Source organism: Peromyscus eremicus, chromosome 11, assembly GCF_949786415.1.
Source record: "Peromyscus eremicus chromosome 11, PerEre_H2_v1, whole genome shotgun sequence".
NCBI classification, from domain to species: domain Eukaryota; kingdom Metazoa; phylum Chordata; class Mammalia; order Rodentia; family Cricetidae; genus Peromyscus; species Peromyscus eremicus.
In genome coordinates this window covers 35,170,720-35,195,452 of record NC_081427.1, presented here as the reverse complement: position 1 = coordinate 35,195,452, position 24,733 = coordinate 35,170,720, and the positions used below count along the sequence as shown (strand labels likewise).

At 34.8% G+C, this 24,733-nt stretch overlaps 1 protein-coding gene across 1 annotated transcript in view; it reads left to right on the top strand.

Moving 5' to 3' along the window:
- The window catches only part of Hcn1 (hyperpolarization activated cyclic nucleotide gated potassium channel 1), a 379,984-nt gene that overhangs the window by 221,860 nt on the left and 133,391 nt on the right, over positions 1-24,733 (top strand). The window contains exon 3 of the mRNA XM_059276444.1: positions 305-466. Within this exon, the coding sequence (XP_059132427.1) occupies positions 305-466 (162 nt within the window). The remainder of the gene's footprint in view (positions 1-304; positions 467-24,733) is intronic.

Genomic DNA, 24,733 nt, shown 5'->3' with positions numbered 1-24,733 from the left:
CTAGAAAAAAAAATGAATTGTCCACAGAGATAGCAAATGAGATTTACCATCAACATCAATGTCACTTAAAATATGAATTATGTTTTAGTGTTTTGTGAAAGGAGTCACACTTGGTCTTTATACTCATAAAGCAAACTGGCCAGCCTTATTGAGAAGGTTAAAAAAAAAAGGTAAACTGTTTCTTGATCTGAACACTCTTTCATATTTTTATTTCATGCATTGAATTCGTGCAGTCTTGATGTTGCAAGCGTGCTTGATTTGTCATATGGGTTTTAAAAAGTATGACCTTGTATTTTGGTGACAGATATTCCACATGACGTATGACCTGGCCAGTGCCGTGGTGAGAATCTTCAACCTCATTGGCATGATGCTGCTCCTGTGTCATTGGGATGGCTGTCTTCAGTTCCTGGTCCCACTGCTTCAGGACTTCCCACCGGATTGCTGGGTTTCCCTAAATGAAATGGTTGTAAGTAACTCATGCTGTTTGTTTTCTGAATTTACAACATTGTGCCCAAAACTTCAAAGTATTTCTGTTAGCATTGTTTACTTTCTCTTCCATAAAGGCTTTGTTTTTGGATATGCAATTAGACAACCCCAGACTCTCTAAAGCTAAAACTTACTCTTGTATTCCTGGGAATATAAATGCTGCTGCATCTATTTTCAAAAGTTTTACTTTAAATACTGAGATATACTTTATATAAGTGACATAAACACACACACATGACTGTGATACAATGTGCTTTCAAATATTTTTATATTTGTAATTAGGTTAAGGATATCTCAGTACATTTTGTGGTTAAAGCAAGGAAAATTAATGGGAAAGATAAGTTTTAATCTTCATTGTGCAGTATATGGAAATATTTTTAAATTTTAAAATATGATTTTATTTAAGCAAGTATAATAATATAAAAAATTTAAGAAAATATCCACTGATATGAAATCTCATATTCATTTGGGTCTGTCCTTCATTTCACCCACATCTGCTAATACTGCTTCCTCAGAAACTTTTTCTAAAAGCCTTTGTTAAACTGTATATCTATCTCCCAGTTGATATTTAATTATAAACACATTTAGTTTTTTGTAACCCCCCACACATGCGTATTCACAAATGTATATTCCTTATGTATACGTTTTCTGACCTTCACTCCCAAATCTAAGTTCAAAGAGATTTTTTCCTTTGTCCTCAGTCCCATCCTAGCCTGTTTGTGCTGTTATCTAAGAGTACTGGACTGGGTAATTTATAAAAAACCAGAAATTTGTTTCTCAAAATTCAGGAGTTTGAGAAGCTCAAGACCAAGGCACTTCCATGTTCAGTCTCCAGCTGCAAAATGGTGGTTTGTGTCTAAATTTCCTGGAGAGAAGGAAAGCTATTTTCCCATGGCAGAAGACAATATATTCACCAGGAATGACCCCTCATGATCTACCCAACTTCCACCAATTTCCATCTGCCAACCTTGTCGAGTCTTGAATTAAATTTCCAAAGGGCAAATTTTGGGAAACATATTAGAACCAGAGAAGGTGGCCAAGAAAATTCCTGACATAGTAATTTATTTTTAACCTACTTCATATCATCTTGATACATATTGATAATATAAAACTTGATAAATATTACTTATTAAAATTTATATAGAACAGTGCAAGAAATTTGTATGGGTTGGATCCCTTTTCAAATTTCTGATGCTGCCTTCATCTGTCCACTTACTTATCTTTGAGGAAACAAAATATATGGCCAAGTGTAACATGAATCTTATAAGGTTTTATTAATAAAAAAAAAAACCCAGAGCCAGATATTGGGGTAAAAGCTGAAATATCAGAGAAGCGGAACAAGCCACAGCCAACCTCACCTCGACAACTCATCCAATTCTGTTTCCATGAAACCTCAGACTGAAAGCTTCTGAGTCCTCACCTGAATGGATCTCAGCTGAACTACTACTAAAAGCCTAAAAGCTTAAAAACCTCTAGTTCCTGGTCCTCACACCGTATACACCTTTCTGCTTCCTGTCATCTCTTCCTGGGATTGAAGGCGTGTGTCTTTCCCAAAGAAGACATGAGCTCTCAAGTGCTGGGATTAAAGATGTGAGCCATCATGCCTGGCTTTGTTTCCAGTGTGGCCTTGAACCCACAGAGATCTGATGGATCTCTGCCTCTGGAATGCTAGGATTAAGGGTGTGTGCTACCACTATCAGGCCTCTATGTCTAATTAGTGGCTGTTCTGTTCTCTGACCCCAGATAAGTTTTATTAGGGTACACAGTATATTGGGGGACACAATATATCACCATAGCCAAGGCAGGAATGAAAATACTGTCTGGGAGAGAAAGAGGAGACACTCTCTCATCAGGCTCCGGATGGAGCATAGAGCAGAAAGACAAGAACTAATGCCAGAGATGATGCATCACTGGCACAAATGCAACAATTAATTTGGCAAATAATTATTATTCAAAATTTTTCTAGTTATGTTCCAGAAAAATCACAGTTGCTATTACTGAAAAAGTAAAAGAACTCTTTTCAAATATCTAAAACATATGCACATAATTGTGTAATTATATTACAGGGCAATATATTATGTATTTGGTTCTAAGCAAATTTATTTAAGCATTTTATGCCTTTATTTCCTTTAAGATTGACTACATACAATTGTGTATGCCAAAGAAAGAGAGAGAGACAGAGAGAGACAGAGAGACAGAGAGAGACAGAGAGAAAGACAGAGAGACAGAGAGACACAGAGACAGAGACAGAGACAGAGACAGAAAGGAGAGGTATTCCCAGCTATCAGTGTTTGTTGTATTGTGTTTAATGTAATGTGGTTAAAACATCAACCTTCATTATTTCTTCTTTCTATATAAAATAGCTATATGAAGCTGCAAATCACTTCTTTGTCTCTTTTTGTTTGTTTCTTTCTTTCAGAAAACTGGAATTTTCAGAAATTATATGAATAAGCTGTCACACAGATAGACTATAGAGTCATAGGTACAGTTCATATGGATCTGACTCTAAAATATCTATTCCGGAATATCTTTGACACAAGATAGTATAGAACGGTTAAGATTAATGATAAAAAGCAATCTTAATCACAGCCACAGTAACTGCTCTAAATTCAGTGTTTGATTTCCGATACTGAAAAAAAAAAAAAAAAAAAAGCCAAACTGATGGTTTTCCCTATTTGTTGAAAAGTCTAATTTGAAAGTAAAAACTTGAGACTAGAAATCAAGTTGTGTATAAGACACATGAGCCTTTCATAAATATGGCATGATAATTAGGCCTGATATTTATCTTTGCCACTACATTAATTTCGTGCCCTTAAGTATTATTAAGAAACTGCATACGTATCAAAATTCTGTACCCAAATTTGCTATATATCCTGATGTTTCTATGTTTATATTCAGTTAGCTATTTATTAGCATATAACCTATGATGAGAAATTCCTGTTCCAGTCTTTGATTAGAAATTTGAAGTTACCACCATAACTATGCTATACACTTTTACTGTGTTTAATATAATACAATTGGTTTGATATAGTCATTGTTATGTTAACTTTTTCAAATTTATATTTTGTTCCATGAAAATAATCTTGACTCCTGTCAGCTAATTTCTTTGCTCATAACTTTATAAATTGTAAAGTAATTCTTATAACATTATATTGAAGGAGTCAATACAGGAACTCAGTTGCTGACAAAATGAAGAGAAGGAAGAAGCTGACTTGGGAGCTGCAGCAAGAACAGGGATTCATCTTGTTAGACATTTGTAATACTTGCTCTTATTTCGTTTATGAATGGAATTTGAATTACAAAATTCTTTCTGAATTAAGATCTTAGGTTTGGCAGATAATTAATGTCTAAGAAAATGTGTTACATTCCCATGATATCTTGTGGTTATGCTTGCTCGTAGAAAGCACTGAGAATATATTAATTTATTATAAAAATTATTGAGGGTAATAGCATTAGATTCTATTACAAATGAGAAATATTAATTTTAGGAACATGACAAGATAAGACCATAGTATAATTTAAATTGCTTATTAACTCCCCGAATCTAAAATACTTTCACACTGTATGAAATATTATTGTGACATAAATATCTTCCAGTGAAACATTACTTTTCTAGAATAAGCTTTTCCATGATTGAGGCCTTCAAGTTATACTTAGGCAGTCCATCTCTTCTACCTACAGTCTTTCAGATGAATAGTTTCATGTTGGTTAACATCCCAAAGGCTTTAATGTAAGCAAACACATTATGACTCCAAAATGTTCTGAACACTCCACATACAGAGTTTGAATTTACTTTTGTAATTTGGAACATGTAATACCCAAAAGTGTTACATCACATAAAGTTAGTTTATGGACATAATATGACATAATATGCAAATAATCCATGTGATAAAATGTAGATAAATGACATGTTAATTAATGTGTAACATTTTCACAACAGTAAGATGGAGAATGTGTTAGAAACTTAAGGTGCACAACACACAGTGCTGTTGTAATGAATCATGCCCTAGGAAAAAAACAGTCTCATCATGGCAGTTTATTTATAATGGAGGCAATTACTTGATTACAGCAATCTTTCTGAATCAAATAGATTTACACTAAATTGTGTTAGTTTTATTATTTTGGTAGCATTTGACTTAAAATTTTCATTTTGTAAGTTATATGAGATTATTTTTTAAGTAGTAAATGTCTCCTCTTTTACTGAAAATAGATTTTTTTCCTCACATAATATACCTGGTAACAGTTCCCCCTCCCTCTTCTCTCATTTGCTTCTCTCCTCTCTTCCCATTCAGATCCACCCCTTTTCTGTCTCTCATTAGAAGACAAACAGGCAGACTGGAGAGATGGATGAGCTGTTAAAGGGTGGGCTTGCAACCAAAAATATAAAGAGACAAACATGCTTCTAAGGGATAATGATATAAAATAATATTTTATAAATTAAAACAAAAATTAACACATCAGAATTGGTCAAGACAAACAAAGAGAAGAAAAGAACCCAAGAGAAGGTACAAGAAACAAACCAACTCATTCATACACTCAAGAATCCCATAGAAACATTAAACTGAAAATCATAATATATATGCAAAGGAACTGTATGTTAAAAAGAGAGAAAAAGTAAAAATAAATAAAAAACAATAAGTTAAAAAATTAAAAGCCTTGTCACATTATGAGATGAGGAACCTCCAAAGATGCGGTTGAGTTCATATTATGTTGGCCATCAGACTACCCTCAAGAGTAGTTTGTTTCTCCAGTGAGACTCCCTTGAGGGAACTACATTTTAATTTGCAAGTGGTTATCAATTGGAGAGTGCTTCTGTGTTAGGGATAGGGGTATGTGTCCACATCTTTCATTTTATTTTATACTCACTCTTATGCTGCATATTTTAGATACCAAGTATACAATGGAGAATGAGACTAAGTTGTATGCTCACTAGTTCCATTTTCCAACAGGCATTCCTTCATACCACTTTCCACTGGGTGCTGAAAACAGTACAAAGCTTAACAAAATGTGAACTTTACTATGAAAGAATTTATAGTTCAATGCAACAGAAATCTATGTACTTCTTTTGTTGAAGAAAATCTAAATTGAGGCCTTCAAAGTGTATGAACGAGTGTTGTAATATAGTGCATGGTTTCTATTGACCAAGCTGAACATCCTTCAAAATTATGACAGCTACACAACCTCTTCCACCCTTACTTAACAACCCATACAGTGATTCTCTCCAACTAGTTTCCTGAAGATACGTTAGTGGTGGCCCTGTACTTTGCATATATTAAGATGAAACATTGTGAGGGGTATACACCAAAGGACCGCGCAGTAGTAAAGGACTCATTCCAGCTATCATCACCTGGCTTTGTGTCTGTGACCTTGAAAATGGTGAAGCTCAAGTTACTCTTGTTAATTCCAGCTGAAAGTCTACAATTGTATAAAGGCAGAGGATAAACAATTGCTGATATCTCGTCTTCTAACTAAATAATTTGAGAAGAAAAAAGCAATATGTAAGTCAATCATGGAAGCCTAGGATGATTATATTATCTACTGATGATAGTCTAGAAAAATTTTAAAGTACCATGCCTATTCAACTACTTAGATAATAACTGGTTCCAATAATGTCACTAAACTAATAGACTTAAGGAAAGATGCTAAAACGATATAACTAAGAATTGAAGAAAAACATTTCTCCTCTCTTGGGGTTTAGTAATCTACTTTACATTTCAATTTCTCTGTATTAGAATTATATTATTACAGTAGTATTGAAATTTTTCCAAAATAGAATGTACTGCCATAACAGAGTTTTTTTTAAATGTCCTAACAAAAGGCAAGTGATTTGCTGACAAATCATTGCAGCTCTACAGGGGAAAAATGCATTCATAGCCAATATGAACTTATAATAATAAAGTAGGTCAGCAGCATGCTGAGTGCTGTGGTTTCTCTTTGCCATCTTCTCTCTGTCCACGAGGAAAGACTGCCTGGTTAACATTCCTTGTTCAATAGAAACATGGCACCTCTCATAAGGAAAGGATTTTGTAAACTCTTTTCTTCCTTCTTCTGTGTGAATTATTTGATGAGAATGAACAACATACGGAAACAAATTCTAATGTCATATTTTGTTTGCAAATAAAATTTGCAATACAGAAAACTTTAAATTGAATTATAGTTCTTTAATACAGAAGAATAAACCACTTAGTATAATTGCATGTATTTATATGACTTTGATTCTGCTAAGTTACTTTAGAAATATATAACGACCAAAGCCTGAGACTTGTAGCTTACCTGTTAAGGTACTTACCTCATATGCATAAACCCCTGCGTTCAGAACATTGACTTAGCTCTTCAACACCACATGGAATTAGGTGTGGTGGTACATGAGTCTAATCTAAGATCTCAGGAGGTAGAAATAGGACAATCAAGGTCATCCTCAACTGTAGCATGAATCTTAAAAGGTTTTATTAGTAAAAATCCCAGTGCCAGCTATTGGGGTTAATTCTGAAAGATCAGAGAAGCAGAACAAGCCACAGCTAACCACACCTCAACAACTCCTCATCGGATCCTGTTTCCATGAATCTTCAGACTGAAAGCTTCTGAGTCCTCACTGGAATGGATCTCAGCTGAACTGCTACTGAAAGCCTAAAAGCTTAAAAGCCTCTAGTTCCTGGTCCTCACACCATATATACCTTTCTGCTTCCTGCCATCACTTCCTGGGATTAAAGGTGTGTGTCTTTCCCAAGTAAGACATGAGATCTCAAGTCTTGGGATTAAAGATGTGTGCTACCATAACTAGCTGTTTCCAGTGGGGCCTCAAACTCACAGAGATCCAGACAGATCCATGCCTCCCAAGTGATAGGATGAAGGGTGTATGTGTCATCATTTTCTGGTCTCTATGTCTAATCTAATGGCTGTTCTCTTCTCTGACCCTCAGATAAGTTTATTAGGGTACACAATTTATTGGAGACACAATATATCACCACACTCAACTTCATAGGGAGAGTTAGAGAGTAACATGGGTTACGTGGGAGTCTGTCTTAATCAAACAAAAAATATGTACAAGGCATAAATTCTAAGCCTATTTTTCTTTTGTAGGCCTATTCTTTTTTTGTTTTTTAAAATCTGTGTATATATTTTGAAATGTATTGGAAAAATTCAAGCTTCCTTGAAATGTGTCTGGGCTGTACTTTAACTTACAAGTTTCTTGCCTCTGCATCTCTAGTGCTGGAAATACAATACTATATGTTGTATCATGCCATAAGTACACTGATTCTTAAACATAAGAAACAAATGGCTAGAAGAAGCATCTGTTAGAGAATTACCTCAAGAGCACCAACTAAAGTTGGTGAAGGAACCAACTTTCATGCAGGCTACTATTTTTCCTTCCACCTAAATTTATTTATCTCAGTAAATTAGTTGTCATAAATGGTCTTGATGTAAATCCTTTGTAAAATTTGTGTAACACGAACTTATCTATGCTAATGAAATGAACTTAAAATGCACATTTTCATTTTTTTTTGAAAATAAAAAGACTAACTGAGACCCATTTATCCGCTAGTAACATGCCAGAGGCACTGACCAGGAAAGCTGTTTATCAAATCTCATCAGTCACTCTGAGAGCACCTTATCATTCTATTTCATAGCCTCAGATCAGCTTCACCTATCACAAGCCATATTGGGTGCATGTCTCCAGAAAGCAACTCTTGAATTATGTGTACCATTGCAATGATTTTGGATATCATGGATGCATACAAGGTGCATGGATGCATCTTATAGAATTTTGAATAAAATTTATTCTTTTACTGTTGCCATAAATCTAAAGGTATCAAGCAATAAGAAGCAGTTATAATGTCTCATGCCTTGTACATTACATATATTTACATTTCCTGAAAATATTATGAGTTCATATGGACTATAACAAAGTGGTTCCATTGTTTTCATTGTGTGAGGGGGAATCAATAGAATATGAAATAGATGTTTCTTTACTATATATTACAACATTGACAGCTAAACAAATGTCATGCAATTCATAGAGACTTCTCATGTTTCCAAAATGTCTAAGATTATCATTCTGTTATATAAAATAGAAAGATATTTCTTGATAAATGCATAAATGAAATTGCCTATTTTATGGGGAAGTATATAATTACTTCCCATATGAAGATATTCTATCATTTTCTTTTATTTCATTCTTTTGACTGCCACAGCACTAATATAAATGTTACTCTAGAAATATACTGCAGAATTAGAGACCTGAATAAGCTGTGTGCTAAGTAAGGTATATAAGAAATAACATCAGGAATGTTTCCAGAATCACAGTGTGAGTATTTCATAATCCCACTACAGACTCTTCCATTTCTGAGAATTATTTATTTTTTTACCATGCAGCAATCTAAAATTGAGTAATTCTTGTGACAAATTTAATTTAGTTAATAATTTTTATGGGGTTAACTAATTTTACTTGCATTCCTACAACTAATTACTTAATGCTATAAGTAGTTCATCAAATGAGAACTTAATATATAATAGAATCATTCCCAGTTATTTTATACTTTGAAGATACAAGTTGAATCCAGTAAAGCAACATTTAAATACTCTTCTAGTCAGAGGTCTCAGAAATTTAGCTCTGCTCAGGAAAGATGAATGAGAATGTGTTTCTGCTCTCCATTTGGCTATCTCATACCAAACAGTAATGGCAACATACCTGTGCACCATGAGTAGATATTGTATTTGCATATGTTTGGTGATGAAAAACTACAGAAGGAAAATTTGGGCATCTGCCATGTTACTTTTGTGATTCACAAAAATACACAGCAGTGAAATGCAATGCATTCTCTATTGGTAACATTTTCATGGCCATATTATAAAGTCAAGAAAAATGTCTCTCAATATGCCATAGAATCAGATGACAATTATAAAGTCTACTATAAAATCCATTAACATAATTAATATGTATCTTATGCAGCCTGAACCATTATGATTGAAATGTTAAGCTTAGTTATATTTGGGGAAGGGCTCCTAGAACACAACAGAACTGGGAATAAGTTCAATCCTGTGTACTGGGCACTTGCTTTCCATAAAGCAGAATGCTGACGATATTTGAGTTTGCTTGTTAGCAGAATTGATGGGAGTCTACTTTGACCAAAATTAAAGAATGGTTTGTTTAGCGTTAAGTATTCAGAACTTGACAGCAAGCATGCCAATATTGTAAAAGCAAATCTGAGTGGTATCAATGCAAAGGAGACCCACGTTTGTGCCCTTGTGCCCTGGAATATACTAGATCCAGCTCCTGGTTCTCTTACCCAGTCCAGCAATGTAGCATTGGGCAGTTGGCCTGATATCTTTGTGTCTTGTTTTCCTCTTTTAAATGTGATGACCACAATATATAAAATAGTTATTACATTTTAGCACAATATGCATTATGTATTATGAACATTTGTAGTTTTGTGTATGTGGGGTTGATATCTCTCCTCTATAAGTTGATATAGAATATTCTTATTTAAAACAAATGATGATTGGTTCCATAGCTGTGTTTTCTTTTACTCTGACAAAATACCCTGACAGAAACAACTTAAAGGAGAAGAGATATATCTGATCACAATTCCAGGTAATAATCCTTTGCAATGGGGAGCTCAAAGTGCCAAAAATGTGAAGTAGCTACATTGCATTAAAAGTCAAAATCAAAGAGCAACATACTAATGCATGCAATGAAAAATGGAAATCTTACATGCTGTGGAAACTCTCAAGTTCCTGCTTCTATGACTCCCCTCTGTGTGAACTAAAGTGAATCCCCTCTTTCCAAAGTTACTTTTTTCAGGGTATTTCATCACAGCAACAGGAAATAAAAGTAAGCACAGTTGAGTATGGTGTTCAGTGAGCAGAGTGCTTGTCTAGTGTACACAGTGCTCTGGACTCAGTGCCTAAACACAGCATGTTGGCACGCATCTGCAATCCTAACACTGGAAGTGGAGGCATCAGATGTAGACATTTAAGGTCATTTTTAATTACATAGTGAGTTTGAGGCAAGTCTGGGATTATGAGGTGTGTGTGTGTGTGTGTATGTGTGTGTGTGTGTGCGTGTGTGTGTGCGCACGCACGCGCCTGTGTGTGTGTGTGTGTGTGTGTGTGTGTGTGTGTGTGTGTGTGCTGATTTGGATAGCTAGAACTATAACTAACTATCCTTTATACCTAGAAAATATAAAGTGGACAAAGACATGCAAGAAGTTAAGTGTATGTGGTATAAACCTAGAGACAGAATCTACAAAAGTTGAATGCAAAACTGCTTTTACTTTGCTGCCATCTGCAGAATATTAAACAAAAGTCCTCAGGCCACAAATGTGCGTGAAAGGAACATTTAGAATGAGAGAAGCGACAGTGGCATTTACTAATAGTCACAAGAAGGATCCAGAATTGCATAACTCTCCCTCTGGGATCCACACAACAGTGATGAGTGACAGAATATAAATAGAATATATTCAGTCTTATGTACAATACTTTGTCTCCTGTTGAAGTGAAATATGTTAAACTGAATAGATTGGGGTAAACTACAAAGAAATTAAACTCATTATTCAGTACATTGCTACTACAAATGAGCTCAGTCCCCTTATTTCTTTACTTTGCACCCTTAAAGGGTGTTATATCAGAGAGGAGACGGTGGGCTATTTGCATAGAATTTTACAGAAACCATGAAAATTTTACAACTGTTTCCAGGATATATGAAAATGGTTTACAAAGAGAATGAACAAAGATGTGGCAAATTACAGCTTGGGATGTTTGAGTCATAAAAGAAATAATTGCAGAGAAACTCTGTGTGGTCACAAGCATTGACTAATAAAAACAAGTTATGCCATATTAGGCTGGCCTCCATTTATTTCACATGGATGAATATATATGAGATATTATGAAGGAACTTGTTGAAAATATATTTAGATGTTTTACCTTTGTGTGTAGGCAACAATAGAGCTGAGTGGGATAAAACTTGATTATGACCTTACCCACATCTATAACTAAGATTGCTAAGATGTGGACAGGAAAGACAATGTGCGGTGTACATATGGATTTTTTACTGCAAATATGAGATGGTTTTGTCATGCTGATGATAAGCTGCCTGAAGACATCAAAGACACAACTAACTCAAAGCAAAAAATATGCTAAGTTTTAGAGTTATATTTAATGAGGCCTTGTTAAAAAACAGCATGAACTGAGTCTAGTAAAATGGGCTTTTAACAAATTGGGGGATAAGAAGAAAAATGAAAATGAGAAATCAACAGACTTCAGCTAAAGACATGATGACGTAGGATTTTTTTATCTGTAATTTTAATATATACCAGTAATTGAAATATTGGCCATGTTAACTGAATTGGAAATCTAAAGTAAGTTGTATAAATAAAAAGTGCTAAAGAACTATTTTATAATCAGGCAGATACATTGTATTCTTTCTGACAATTGAACACTTGCTGATTGTCTATTTCGGTTCCTGAAATGAAGGCTTCAAAAGTAATTTATGGCCATTCAGAAGTCCACTTGTATGCAGGATAAATTAAACCATTGTGACACACTGATGATTAACTTTGATTGTCAAGAATGGCTCATCTCAATAATCACACTTGATTCTTTGTCAACATGTTTAGAAACTAAAAGATTAAAATGCATATATGTATATATATTAAAATGCATATATATGTGGAAGGTTGTGTTCATAGAACTAGAAAGGGGACTATGAGAGGAGAAAGCTCTTAAGGAGGGGCCCAGAGATGCATTAGGGAGAAATTAGCTGTATCTGTGAAATTCTTCACATTAATTTGAAATTGCTTTATATAGAAATTCATATGAGGACTTAACTCGTCACTATGTTTCAATAGTAATATGGCAATTAAGCAGCTACAGAACTCAGAAATGTCCTACTAAAGCCATAAAATTACTTAAAATTATGAGACAGATTTGAATCAACGGATCTATGGAAAATGCTCTATTTCTTCAAGGAGAAAATCATTTATTTGTGTTAACATTGTGATGTTACTGAAAAACAGCAACCATTTACTATGGGGAATCAGTTGAATTCTTACGATTTCTCAAAGTTGGCATCCCTTGTCTACTTCAATTTTCATGTTACCTGTTGCTGAGAAACATCTAATAAACAAAAATAAATCAAAATATAGAACTTTACTAGAATCATAGTCCTAGTCAACATTCACCATGATACACAGAATTTGAAGTTCAAGATTTACAGTACAAGTATAGCAGATTAAGAAAAGCTTTATTAATTATTCAGTGTGTGGCATCATGTTCATGCCAAAGGTAAGTTAAAGTAATATATATTTTTCTTAAGTTTATTGTAAGAAAGTGGTTCTTCACTTTTAAGTACGTAGTGACCATGGTGCTCTCTAAAATACTTAGCATATTATTGCAATTGCATATACATGTAACACTCTTTCCCACACCACAGGCCAAGTTGTAGCTACTTATTTGCATAATATTGGGATGTATTCTATGCTATCTCATCTATCTATCTATCTATACTCTACTCAATAATTTATTGGTTTAATTTTTGAGAAATTATTTTTAAACTGTCTGATACAGTGGAGAAATCAATAATAAAAGGTCTAGCTCTCCTAACTGTTTTTCTTTGGAAAATAAAACATAGAGATCTATAAAAAGTTAATGTCAGGTAACACAAATCCTATTAAGAAACAGAGAGCAGGAAAACAGAATACTGTGACTCGGATAAAATTCTATCTAAGATAGAAGAGTTCTTCCATTCCAGTTCTGAAGGCAGCAGTTGAGTACAGAATACAAGGAAATGAAGGAAGAGGCTATTTATATAGGAAACGAGTAGTCTAGGAGGAAATCATAGAAGCTGCAAAGCTGGATAGGATTGCTCAAGTGGGGAAATGACATTGGGAAGACATTCAGAATCTTATCGAATCAAAATATGTTTGTAAACATAAAATGACTTGGAACTCCATTTAGTTTGGAGAGACAAATGAAACTCAGTCACCTCTGATGTGCCAAGTGCAGAAATGAAGTTCCATTTTTTTTTAATCTCATAGAAAGAGTGCTATCATCAGGTACCAAGGTTCTAGAGTATGAGCTTAGGTCTAAGTCAGTCCGTAAAAGTCATTAGTTCAGCAGATCAGCATAATGATTTGCCATATGGAATGAAAACGTGAAGTATCTGGACGGAACAGCACATAGTATCAGGGAAAGTTGACGAACTATAGTGTCCAACAATGGAGAGAGAAGCCCATTTCTCCCTAGGGAAATCAAGGATGATAGTGTCCTACATGAACAGCTCAGATATATATGTGGTATATTTTCTAAAGTTGGTAGATGGTCATATAAAGGACATGAATTTCTAGGATCATGAATATGAAGCATGCTAACACTTTCAATGTCATAATTACTAAGCATACCTTGCATTATACCAAGGAGAGGGAATTTAGGACATACTGTTATGTGGTACACTGTTGGTACTGTCATTCAAGCCTAAGGGATTCTAGACCCAACACTACTTGCTAATTGCTATTCCATAAGGTGATTATGATGTCCTGGAATGTCAGGATAGGTGAAGAGAAACCAGGACAAATACTAGGTTTCTGGAAGTCTTGGAACATTAATGAAACTGGGACTTTTTGATTTATGTTACTGCCATCCTTACTTGAAGAAAGCTTTGTTAGGTTCCAAATTAAAACTGTTTCTTTGTATATAAGCATGTATGTGAGTGTGTATATGTATGTGTCTCTACATATGCATGTGTGTGCCCCTATATGTGAATGGACATGTGTATACATGACATTATTAGAGATCAGTGTATCATTTTCTTCTTACAATTCTGTTAGTCTTTTTTCTAGGACATCTCTTACAAAAAGGCCTTCTTTGTTGTTGTTGTTGTTGTTGTTGTTGTTGTTGTTTTGTTTGTTTTTGTTTTTGTTTTTTCGAGACAGGGTTTCTCTGTGTAGCTTTGCGCCTTCCCTGGATCTCGCTCTCTAGACCAGGCTGGCCTCGAACTCACAAAGATCCGCCTGCCTCTGCCTCCCGAGTGCTGGGATTAAAGGCGTGCGCCACCACTGCCCGGCTACAAAAAGGCCTTCGTAAAGTATTCAGTTTATTTATATTTATGGGAAAATGGCATTATTAGTAATCTGCTTTAAAATGCTAGTGCAATTTTAAGATAATATTATTCTGGTTATCTGGATGTCTTTACTTTTCAAACATGAATCAAATCTTCCGTATTTCTGGTCTATTTTCTCTATATCATTCTATCTTTTTCATGACATTGGAGAGTACATTAACTCCATGGAAATAGAATAATTGCTCAAGTTGGAGGAGAAGATTTTTGCATTTAAATACATCTTAATTTTATATGATCAAAGCGAAATATTATTTTTAAATGTCCTTTTTAATACTAATTTATTTATGTATTTATTATATTACAGGTTTTTGTTACAACAAAAAAAACCCCACACATTCCAAGAAATTAGTCCTCACATTTGGCCCCATTACATTTTCCCCAATATTTATATCTTTTTCTTTGAGCTTTGTTTTTTCTACTGTGCTATATAGCCATATGTATGTGCAACTGAAATTGAGAGAGATTTTCTTCAAGAAATTAGTTGACCTGAGAAGACAATACAATAATTATATTCATAGGAAAATATTTTTGTTATTTACAGCCATATTTTAATGAACTAGTGGTAATGTGAAACATGAAAAATCCATTTTTCAGAGTATAATCATGAGACAAAGATGTAAACTGATTATCTACTGAAATATTCTTCCTTATGTACAAGAGTTGTAGATTCTTTTTCTACAAAAGAAACATTCAAAGACTCTCAAGGAATGCTCAGAAGAATGAAAATAATTTCTCATACATGTTTCTTCTCATCAAGTATTTGACAGTTGTGATTGGTTTTTGGCACAGACTATAATGTAGAGACACAATTTAAATGCATATCCTTCCAGGAAATGCAGCGATGAGAAGCACAGACTTCAGTAAAAACTAGAGAGAATGTTCTCCTTTAATGTTTGGGCTTGCTATTTATTAAGAATTCTACAGTGCATATCATCCCATTACTCTTCAATGAAACTTATTTCTAGTCCTAATATTATGTCAGGTAAACCAGAGTTCTCTGTAGTTAATATCACTCAGTACAAATGATGCAATAATGGAGATACATTAGTTCCACGCCTCATTAGTCAAATTCTGAGGCATTATTGTCTGTCTAATCAATTGTACCTCTTCTATCAGGTTTAATTCAAACCTGGAACATTACTCCAAAAATCAACATAGGATGTTATGTGTGCTTTCTTTACAATCAGTGCAGAACTAATCCCTCAACATCTCTGCTTCTTGTACTAACATTATTCTACAACTGTCTTCCATCAAGTGCTATGGTTAGTCTCTGCTGGTAGTTAAATAGAGAAGTGATACCAGTCTGAGAGGAGGTCACCTTTTGTCTTGAGTTCTTTCTTGGTTCATCTTCTTTAAGATGAGCCAATGGTCCTGTAAAAGCTGTTTATATATGGAGCAGTGTACTACATTAGCTTTCTCTTAGTGAATCTCTAATCCTTTTAATAAGACTTCTTCCTTGTAGACACACAGCTTAACTCAGTGTTGAAGGAACTAGGCAATTATTAGCCTATAATTTAAAAACGACCTACCAAAATATGATAAATTAAAGAGGCAAATGCTGTCCTTTAAAGAGCCAGGTAATCTTGACAAAGTGAAGCTGGAGTCCCCTGGAGCACAAGCTCCGTTTCTCCAAGTCCCTCCTTCCAAGGTCTGCCAATGGTCCTGAGGACATAGTGTAACAAATCAAGGGATCTAAAGCTGCCAATAGCCTCTGTATTTATAATATTCTAAAATAACTCAGGAGAAACCGCTTAATAAAATATAAATGCTTCTTCCCACAGCAAATTGAATGAAATTATTTTCTTCTGTCCATCTCATTAATTCATAATAACTTATTAGATCTAGAATAAAATTATCACTATTCCATTTTCATTATATTGTCATTGGCTGTCTCTATAAGGAGGTTTACAAAATTTAGTAGATTTGCCCAGGGTAGGAAGTAAGGAAATAAAGCTTATTTGTGATAGTTCATGTTATCAACAGGATACAAAGTCACACATGAGAAGTGGCTCTGGGCATACCTCTGAGGGATTTCTTAGATCAGAGTAACTTTAACCACTGTGCCTGAGGAATGGTTTTATTGATTATAATAACTGAAGTGGGACGATCTGCACCGGCTGCGGGTGGCAATTTCCAGCACAGACTCCAGTACAAGGAGGTCTGATAGAGAAGCTTGTCGTTTACCTGCTTATCCCATCTTCTTCACTAGTCTCTACTCTGCTCATTGCCACAATCTTCCCCTCATGAGAACTCTGCTGCTTTGACTTCCCAATGTGCACTGAAGACCAAAGCCTTTCTAGGACTCTGCCTGGCCTTTCTCTCTAGACTGGTACTGCAAGGGCATCAGTCTAGTCTCATGGACTGAGTTCCAGGTCCACGGCCTCATGAAAACAGACATTTTTGGACTACCCATTCCAAATCATCTAAGCCACTTTAATGAATTCCCTTTTAAAATATATTAATTTATCTCTCCTGTACTCCTAGAGAATCCTAAAAACAACATTTCACAATGGTTAAAAAAAAAAAAAAAAAGCACAGGCCTTTCTCTCTTCCTTTAGTAACAGATGTTTGAGTGGGGAGGAACATCTGGAACATCAGTTAGTCAGTTGAGTTTAGATAAGGAATTCATTGTTGGTTTTATATGTTGGGTTTAAAGCTGACTGGACAGATGCAATATAGCTCTTAGAAATCTACTGCCAACATGAAGTAAAAACTGTGTGAAGGAGGAGATATATGCCATAAGGCATCTTTCCTACCAATAGTCACGGAAGCCAAAGAGCAGATTGCCACCAGCACCGTGGGTGCATCCATAAAGTCCTGTATTTATATGTATGTCAGTTAAATATTTGTAAACACAGAGAAAACTGAAGCTTCAAGGATTTTTTTTAGCACCGAACAGTTCAGGAAATTCAGATAAAATGTTGAAATTGTTATAGCCTTTTGCATTTTTTAGCTCACAAGAAATCTCCTGGGAATGGGACTTATGGTGAAGGTCTGAAAGGGAAATGTATGCTTTTTAACAGATATCAACATTTCATTTATTGAAGATCAGTTCCAGAAAGGTGCTAGACAAATCAGTTAAGATAGTGGCATTTACTTCAAACTAATATCTCTTGTATCCTCTAAAACTTAAAAATCAAATTATGTTAGTAAAGTTTGTATTTAAGTGCTTAATAACTAATTTATATACACATTTGGCCCTTAACTTTGGTACCATAGCAAATGCACTTAATAATTAAAGAGAAATGCACTTATTAATTAAATATTTTATATAATTTGTAATCATTTAATATTTTCTAGGTATTATTAAGTAATGTTATTGCCACCCTACTGCATTTGAAAATTAAATTTGAAATCTAAAAGTTTCATGTTATTAAATACATTTTAAATAAAATGTAATATAATATTTGGTAATAATCTGAGAAGAGGGAAAAGAGTAGGGAACTGAGAGAGAACTCATTTTACCATTTTAGCATACATCAATGTGAATTGATTATTTCTTACTATAATAAAGGTATTTGTGGTTTAAAAAAAGACTGAACACATTTTTTCTAGACAATAATAATAATAGTAATACTGCTTTTTAAAAATATTACATAGCACATACTGGGTGGGAAGATGGAAAAAACTAGAATCAAGAAAAATTAAGTGAGCTAAAATTTTGGAACTTGTTCTATAATAAATAGTAGGTCAAGTTATTAAATTGTACACAAATTGATAGAGACTGAATCAGCCTGTAGAAAATGTGATCACTCGTAAATATTAGAAATAAGCTTTCTCTTCATCAGAATTTCTGCACCATAATTTTTTCTGACACATGCTTATAGAAAAAAGACCCTGCCCATTGTGTCTTTAAAACAAGTATGTGTATTTTCTATAAAGTCTAGCAAGCATTTGACAGCACTGACATCTATCCATCCTCTTCGTATGCTCACCCTTTTGCAGACAAACATCCCAGTCCTGTTCCTGGCATTAATCTCCTGGTTTCTCTCCTCTGAAATGCTGGAATGTCTACTTTTCTTGAACCCATGCTCTGTAGAACTAAACATGATACTCCAAATGCAGTTCAACCCAAATAAAGGAGAAAGTCAGTATTGCCTGCTGCCGTTTTGTTATGTATTTTTATTACTGCTAATAAACACTTTGGCTTACTTGTTTCTTATCTAAGTCCCATTCTGGATTCATCAATGCCACTCCCTATTAGTAATCTCACATCTTTTTACGGTTGCTTTCCTTACCCTATGTTGCTTATTTCTTCTTACAGGAAGTCATGTGCTTATGTTTTCGTTTTGTTTTTCATACCTAGTGCCAGGCATGGGAAATCTCCTTTTAAGTAATGGATTAGGTTAGTGGAAGAGACTTCCAAAATAATACAGGCTATTGCTGTTGCTCTTGATTGCCTCCCACAACATGTAAGTTAAGAACCTACTGCCAAAGACACCACGTATTTCCCACCCAGGGCTTAGAGAAATTGAGCTGCATCTGACTTGGAAGTCTCCTTTCTGTGGATTAGCTTCCAAATACGAGAAGGTGCTCTGCAAGGAGCAAAGGAGAAAAGCAATGGATAGTCCCAACCCAGACAGCTGTGAGTCCTAGGAGTCACAACAATGACCAATCAGGAAAGATAGCCCCAAAGGCAAAATAAGATATGAGGTCCCAACTACTGAGAGATAGTCAGTCCTTTCTTAAAAAAAAAAAAAAAAAATCCTTCTCATAAGTTATCCAATCCAAAGTATTCAGACTTAAATATATATGCACAGGAGCAACACACAATGAACTCAGCAAGCTCTATTCATATATTTTAGGGTTTGCTAGTGTATGTGCATGTGTGGTGTGTGTATGTGTGTGTGTATGTGTGTGTACATGCATATGTACATATATATGTAACAGTAATTTAAAAATAGGTTATGAATTTGAGAAGGAGAAGTATGACACTGGAGGAGTTGGACAGGAAGAAGGAGGGCTGGACATGATGTAAATGTAGTACTCAAATATGAAATTCTCAAAAAATAATTAAAAGAATTAAAATAGAAAGAGTTGACTCCTCTTTAAACGATGCTTAAAATTTGTATTGGGAATTAATTTTTTTTTGGTTTTTCGAGACAGGGTTTCTCTGTGTAGCTTTGAGCCTTTCCTGGAACTTACTTGGTAGCCCACGCTGGCCTCGAACTCACAGAGATCCTCCTGGCTCTGCGTCCTGAGTGCTGGGATTAAAGGCGTGCGCCACCACCACACGGCTGTATTGGGAATTTTTAATTATCAGATTCTAAGGTATCAAAAACTTACATAATGCTAATTTTACTCCTAACGATTTCTAAATAATTGATCATCTATGAAGTATTTCAAATGACTAGATTAGTTCATTTCTTTAAGTCTAACAGATATTTGTGGTTTATGGTCAGTAAATTTTGCCAAACTCATTAATAATGTGAAGTTGGCTAATCCTTTTCTGATAAATTCTTCTAGTGTTTCTTGTGCTTGTTTACTTAAAAGTAAAACCTCTTTTTCATCATCATTTACTATACACAATTTTAACCAACATTTAATTATATTTTAAGAAGACCATTTTTTTCAGAGGAAGTTAGAAAACATGTTAGGTTTTAAATATAAACATATTACTGAAAATATTTTTGGGGGGATTTCCTCACTCACTTCCATAGTTGCTGTACCACTGTGCCGTCCTTCTAGCTGTGTATATGAGTTCCTCATCCTCTGCATTCTCATCCGCATTTGTTTGCTGTGGGATAATGCTCTTGTACACTGTAAAGATTTGTCACTCAAATTGGTTTAATAAAATGCCGATTGGCCAGTAGCCAGGCAGGAAGTATAGCAGGGCAACTAGACTAGGAGAACTCTGGGAAGAGGAAGGGTGGAGTCAAGGAGTAGCCAGCCAGAAACAGAGGAAGCAAGGTGAGAATAAGAAAAGGTGCTACAGTCACGTGGCTAAACATAGATAAGAATTATGTGTTAATTTAAGTGTAAGAGCTAGTTAGTAATAAGCCTGAGCCATAAGCCAAACAGTTTGTAATTAGTATTAAGCCTCTGAGTCAATTATTGGGAAGCAGCTGTTGAACATTTGGGAGTTGCTGGTAGGACAGATACTTCTGCCTACATTTGCCATTTGTTTACTTTATATTAACCATTCAAGTTTGTGCAACATGGAGTACCAAGGCAGTTTTCAAATGCATAGTCCTGATGGCTAAGGATGCTCATAGAATATGTCTTCAAGTAGTTACAGATCATTTGTTTTTCTTCTTTATTAGAACTGCCTATTCTGATAATTAATCCATTGACTCACTTATTGATTGAATCATTTGGGAATTCAGGGAATTTATTTTTGTAGTTCTTTATATATATTTATTTTAACTACCTCTTTGGTGTATTATATTCAAAATTAGTTTCCCATCTACAGGTTGTTTTGCCATTAATAATTTTTTATTTTATTTTATTGTATGACTATGGTTGGTATGCCACTATGAGTGTATGTAAGTCACATACATGTTTGATACCTGTAGAGATCAGAAGGCATTGGATCCCCTGGACTTGATTTTTGAATGATTGTGAGCCAACATGAGGTTGATGAGAATTGAATCCAGGTCCTCTGCAAGAACAATTGCTCTTACCCCCTGAGCCATCTTTCTGGCCCCTTTCTCCAATCTGATGAGTTTATTTATTTATTTATTTATTTATTTATTTATTTACTTATTTACTTATTTACTTATTTACTTATTTACTTATTTTGCCATACACAGCTTTGTGATTCATTACACATTTTCCAGCACTTGTCATTATTCCCTGTACTATAGCAGTCCTCTTCAGGAAAGCCCTGCCCATGCCTGTATCCTGAAGTGTATTACACTTCCTCTAGCATTTTGATAGTTTCAGAGTGTTATATTTTACATTTGAACCGCTTTGAGTTGATTATTACACTTGGTTAGAAATATGGATCTACTTTCATTCTTCTACATGTAGAAACAGTTTTCCCAGTATTGTTTTTTGAAAAGGCTGTCCTTTTCTAATGTGTATGTTTTCTACACTTTTATCAAAACTTATATGGTTAATCTTATTCGTTCAGCATTTTGTGTATTTGAATTTAGTCATTCAACAAACATTAATTTGTTTAATATATATAGACTTGGCCTATGCTAAATCTTGCAAACACAATGGAAAATCAAGGATTATTTTCTGATTTATTTTCTCTTAAGGAAAGAAAGAAACCACTCTGAACAGTGTGTTTTCTGAGCATTTCACCTTCAGGAAAGTACATAAAAAAATTGCACACTCTGCCAGGCTAGCTGAAGAAGAAGAGAAAGAAAGTGAAATAACAATGAATATCTATGTGCCAGTGACTAGAGGCAAGAGAGTGTCTAAAAAACACCTCACTATTTTTTACAGGAATCAGCAAATTGCTATGGTGATGTCATTGTTATGCGTAGTTACTTGCCCAACTATAAAATGAGAATCAGATGGATATTGAAGTTTCACTCTTTTCTTTGTCTGTTAGTGTTATTCTTGTTATATCTAGAATCTCTGGCTTTATAATTTTAGGACTTTAGCTGATATTACTACCTATAGACTATCCCCTGTCTTTATTCCAAAACATTCCATCTTGTTGGCTGCCCTGTATCACTACATAGTGAATATTGCATTTCTTCATATCACAAACATTTACTTACACACATTCCTTGCAGATCTCAAGCTCAGACTCTTTGTCACTGTGTTCGCAACTAATTTTTATTACATTTTACTTATAAGTTTTATGTTTTATGATCAGACTGAGACAACATTTAGAGCTCATCTCTCTCAATGGTCCAATTGCTGCTATACCGTTAGCCACTCCTAAGTGCTTCCCTCAGACACTCTGACCATCAGTTCTACATCCCCACCCAATCTCAACCTCAATCACTCCATCCATGGGACCCTATATTATAAATATTCTAGTTCCTCTGCTCTAATTTCCAGTACTGTTTAGAGCCTGCTAGGAAATATGGTCAACTTGTTGGCCAGACCTTCTTCCAGCTTATGTCCCCTTGCATCCTCCGCATCACAAGAGAAGATCACAAGAGCCATTAGCCTCTGCTGAGGTTTCCACAGATGGTGTGTGCTAATCTGTTAGATCACCAAGAAACACGATGATTTTTATTTTTATGCCACTAAATTTTAGACTGACTTGTACAGTAATCTATACATAGAGCAAATGGCTTCTGAAACAAAATCTTGAGGATGAAACTGATTTATTTTACTTATAAATTCTAGGATGCTTAAACGCTAATTAACACATTTGAGAATGACTGCCATCATATACAAAAATAGCTCATTCTATTTAAGACTATTGTAAAAGTTAGATGAGTGAGTACATACAGCTCTTAGACTAGCTGATTAGCTCCTACTAATTTCTCACAAGTTCCTGGATGTTATTTTTATGCTATTTCTGTCTATGTACAGCATAATATGCATCCATTTATTCTTTTTAAATTTTATTTGTGGGGTGTGTGTGTGTGTGTGTGTGTGTGTGTGTGTGTGTGTGTGTATCTGCTTGCCTGCAGAGGAAAGATGAGGTATCTGATCTGGAACTGGAGTGAAGGGTGGCTGTAAGGAGCCTCACATAATAGGTACTAGGAACGGAACTCCAGTCCTCTGCAAGAGCAGCAAGAGCTATTACCTGAGCCGTTGTCCCAGCTGCCCCCAACACATTTTCTCTGTTTCTTACTCCTTTTCCTCTCCTTTTTCCAGACTGTTATCAAATATTTTTTAGTCCTTTTTTTCTCTTGAATTTTCTTTTTTTTTAAGATACTTTTTAAAATTCACTTTACATACCAACCACAGATCCCCCTCTCACCCCTCCTGCAGCTCCTCCAAGCCTCCCTCACCCCAAATAGATGGTCTCTGGAGTAAACTGGGGGCGAGGGGGGTTAATAGAGGGGAGGGGATGGGGGATGAGATCAAATATTATATTACATTTTATTTAAAGTGCATTTTCAGGAACTTGAAGCTTTTAGATTTCAAATTTAATTTTCAGATGCTGCAGGGTGGCAATAACATTATTTAATAATACTTAGAAGATAATTAAATCATTACAAATTATATAAAATATTTAATTAGCAAGTGCATTTGTCTTTATCATTGTGGTATCAAAGTTAAGGGCTAAATGTGTATAAATTAGTTATTAAGCACTTAAATGCAAATTTCACTAACATAATTTAATTTTTACGAAACTACAAGATAAATGAAAGTAATTTTATTATTTTTTAACAGACTGTGACTTCATATTGCCTCCATGTAGCACTGACATAGTTATGAAGTATTAAAGTAGTAAAGTGATTCTAAATGACATTATGAATGATTTAAAATTTAAATTACAGTAAACACAAAGTTTCTAGTACCTAGAGCAGAAAGCTCAAAGCTAACCCCAGCTCCAAAATGCAACTTGTAAAATGTCTTTTTTTATATAGTGAGACTATATAGAGTGAGCTTTTCAGGGTATTGATCAGGGATGCTTCCATGAGGCAAAGGTTTTGTTTTCATTATCTCCTTCAAACCTTTTAATGGATCCCCAGATTTTTATCATAATATTAAGAATAAAAGATGATTGATAGAGGAAGAATCAGTTTGCTTGAGGGACAAGCCCCCTGAATGGTTACCCAATCCTAAATGATACATATGTACTTATTGAGCAAGACTAACTGTATTCAGCAGGTTATCCATCCATCCATGCATGCATGCATCCATCCATCCATCTATCCATGTACATACATACATATAAATACATAGTAATTAAAGAATAGGTCATAAATTTGGGAGGTAGTGGAGAACATGTGAGGAATTGGAGTGGTAGAAATATAAATCCAGTACTAATGCACAATTCTCGGAAAACTAAACAATTTACGCAACTGAAAGAAAAAAAACGAAGGTAATAGCAATTCAGTAAGAGTAACTGGGCTACTGAAAGGAACACAAGTAGTGTGGAGACAAGATTCCTGTCCCCATCACACTCCAGATTGTTCCCTTTCACCACGACACCACTGATTTTGCTAGCTAAAGATGCAATGTTCTCTTCCAGGCAGTGCCCTGAAATTTTGAAAATAGACCTTAATCACAGAACTACCTAGACACAGTCAGATTAAAGCCCCA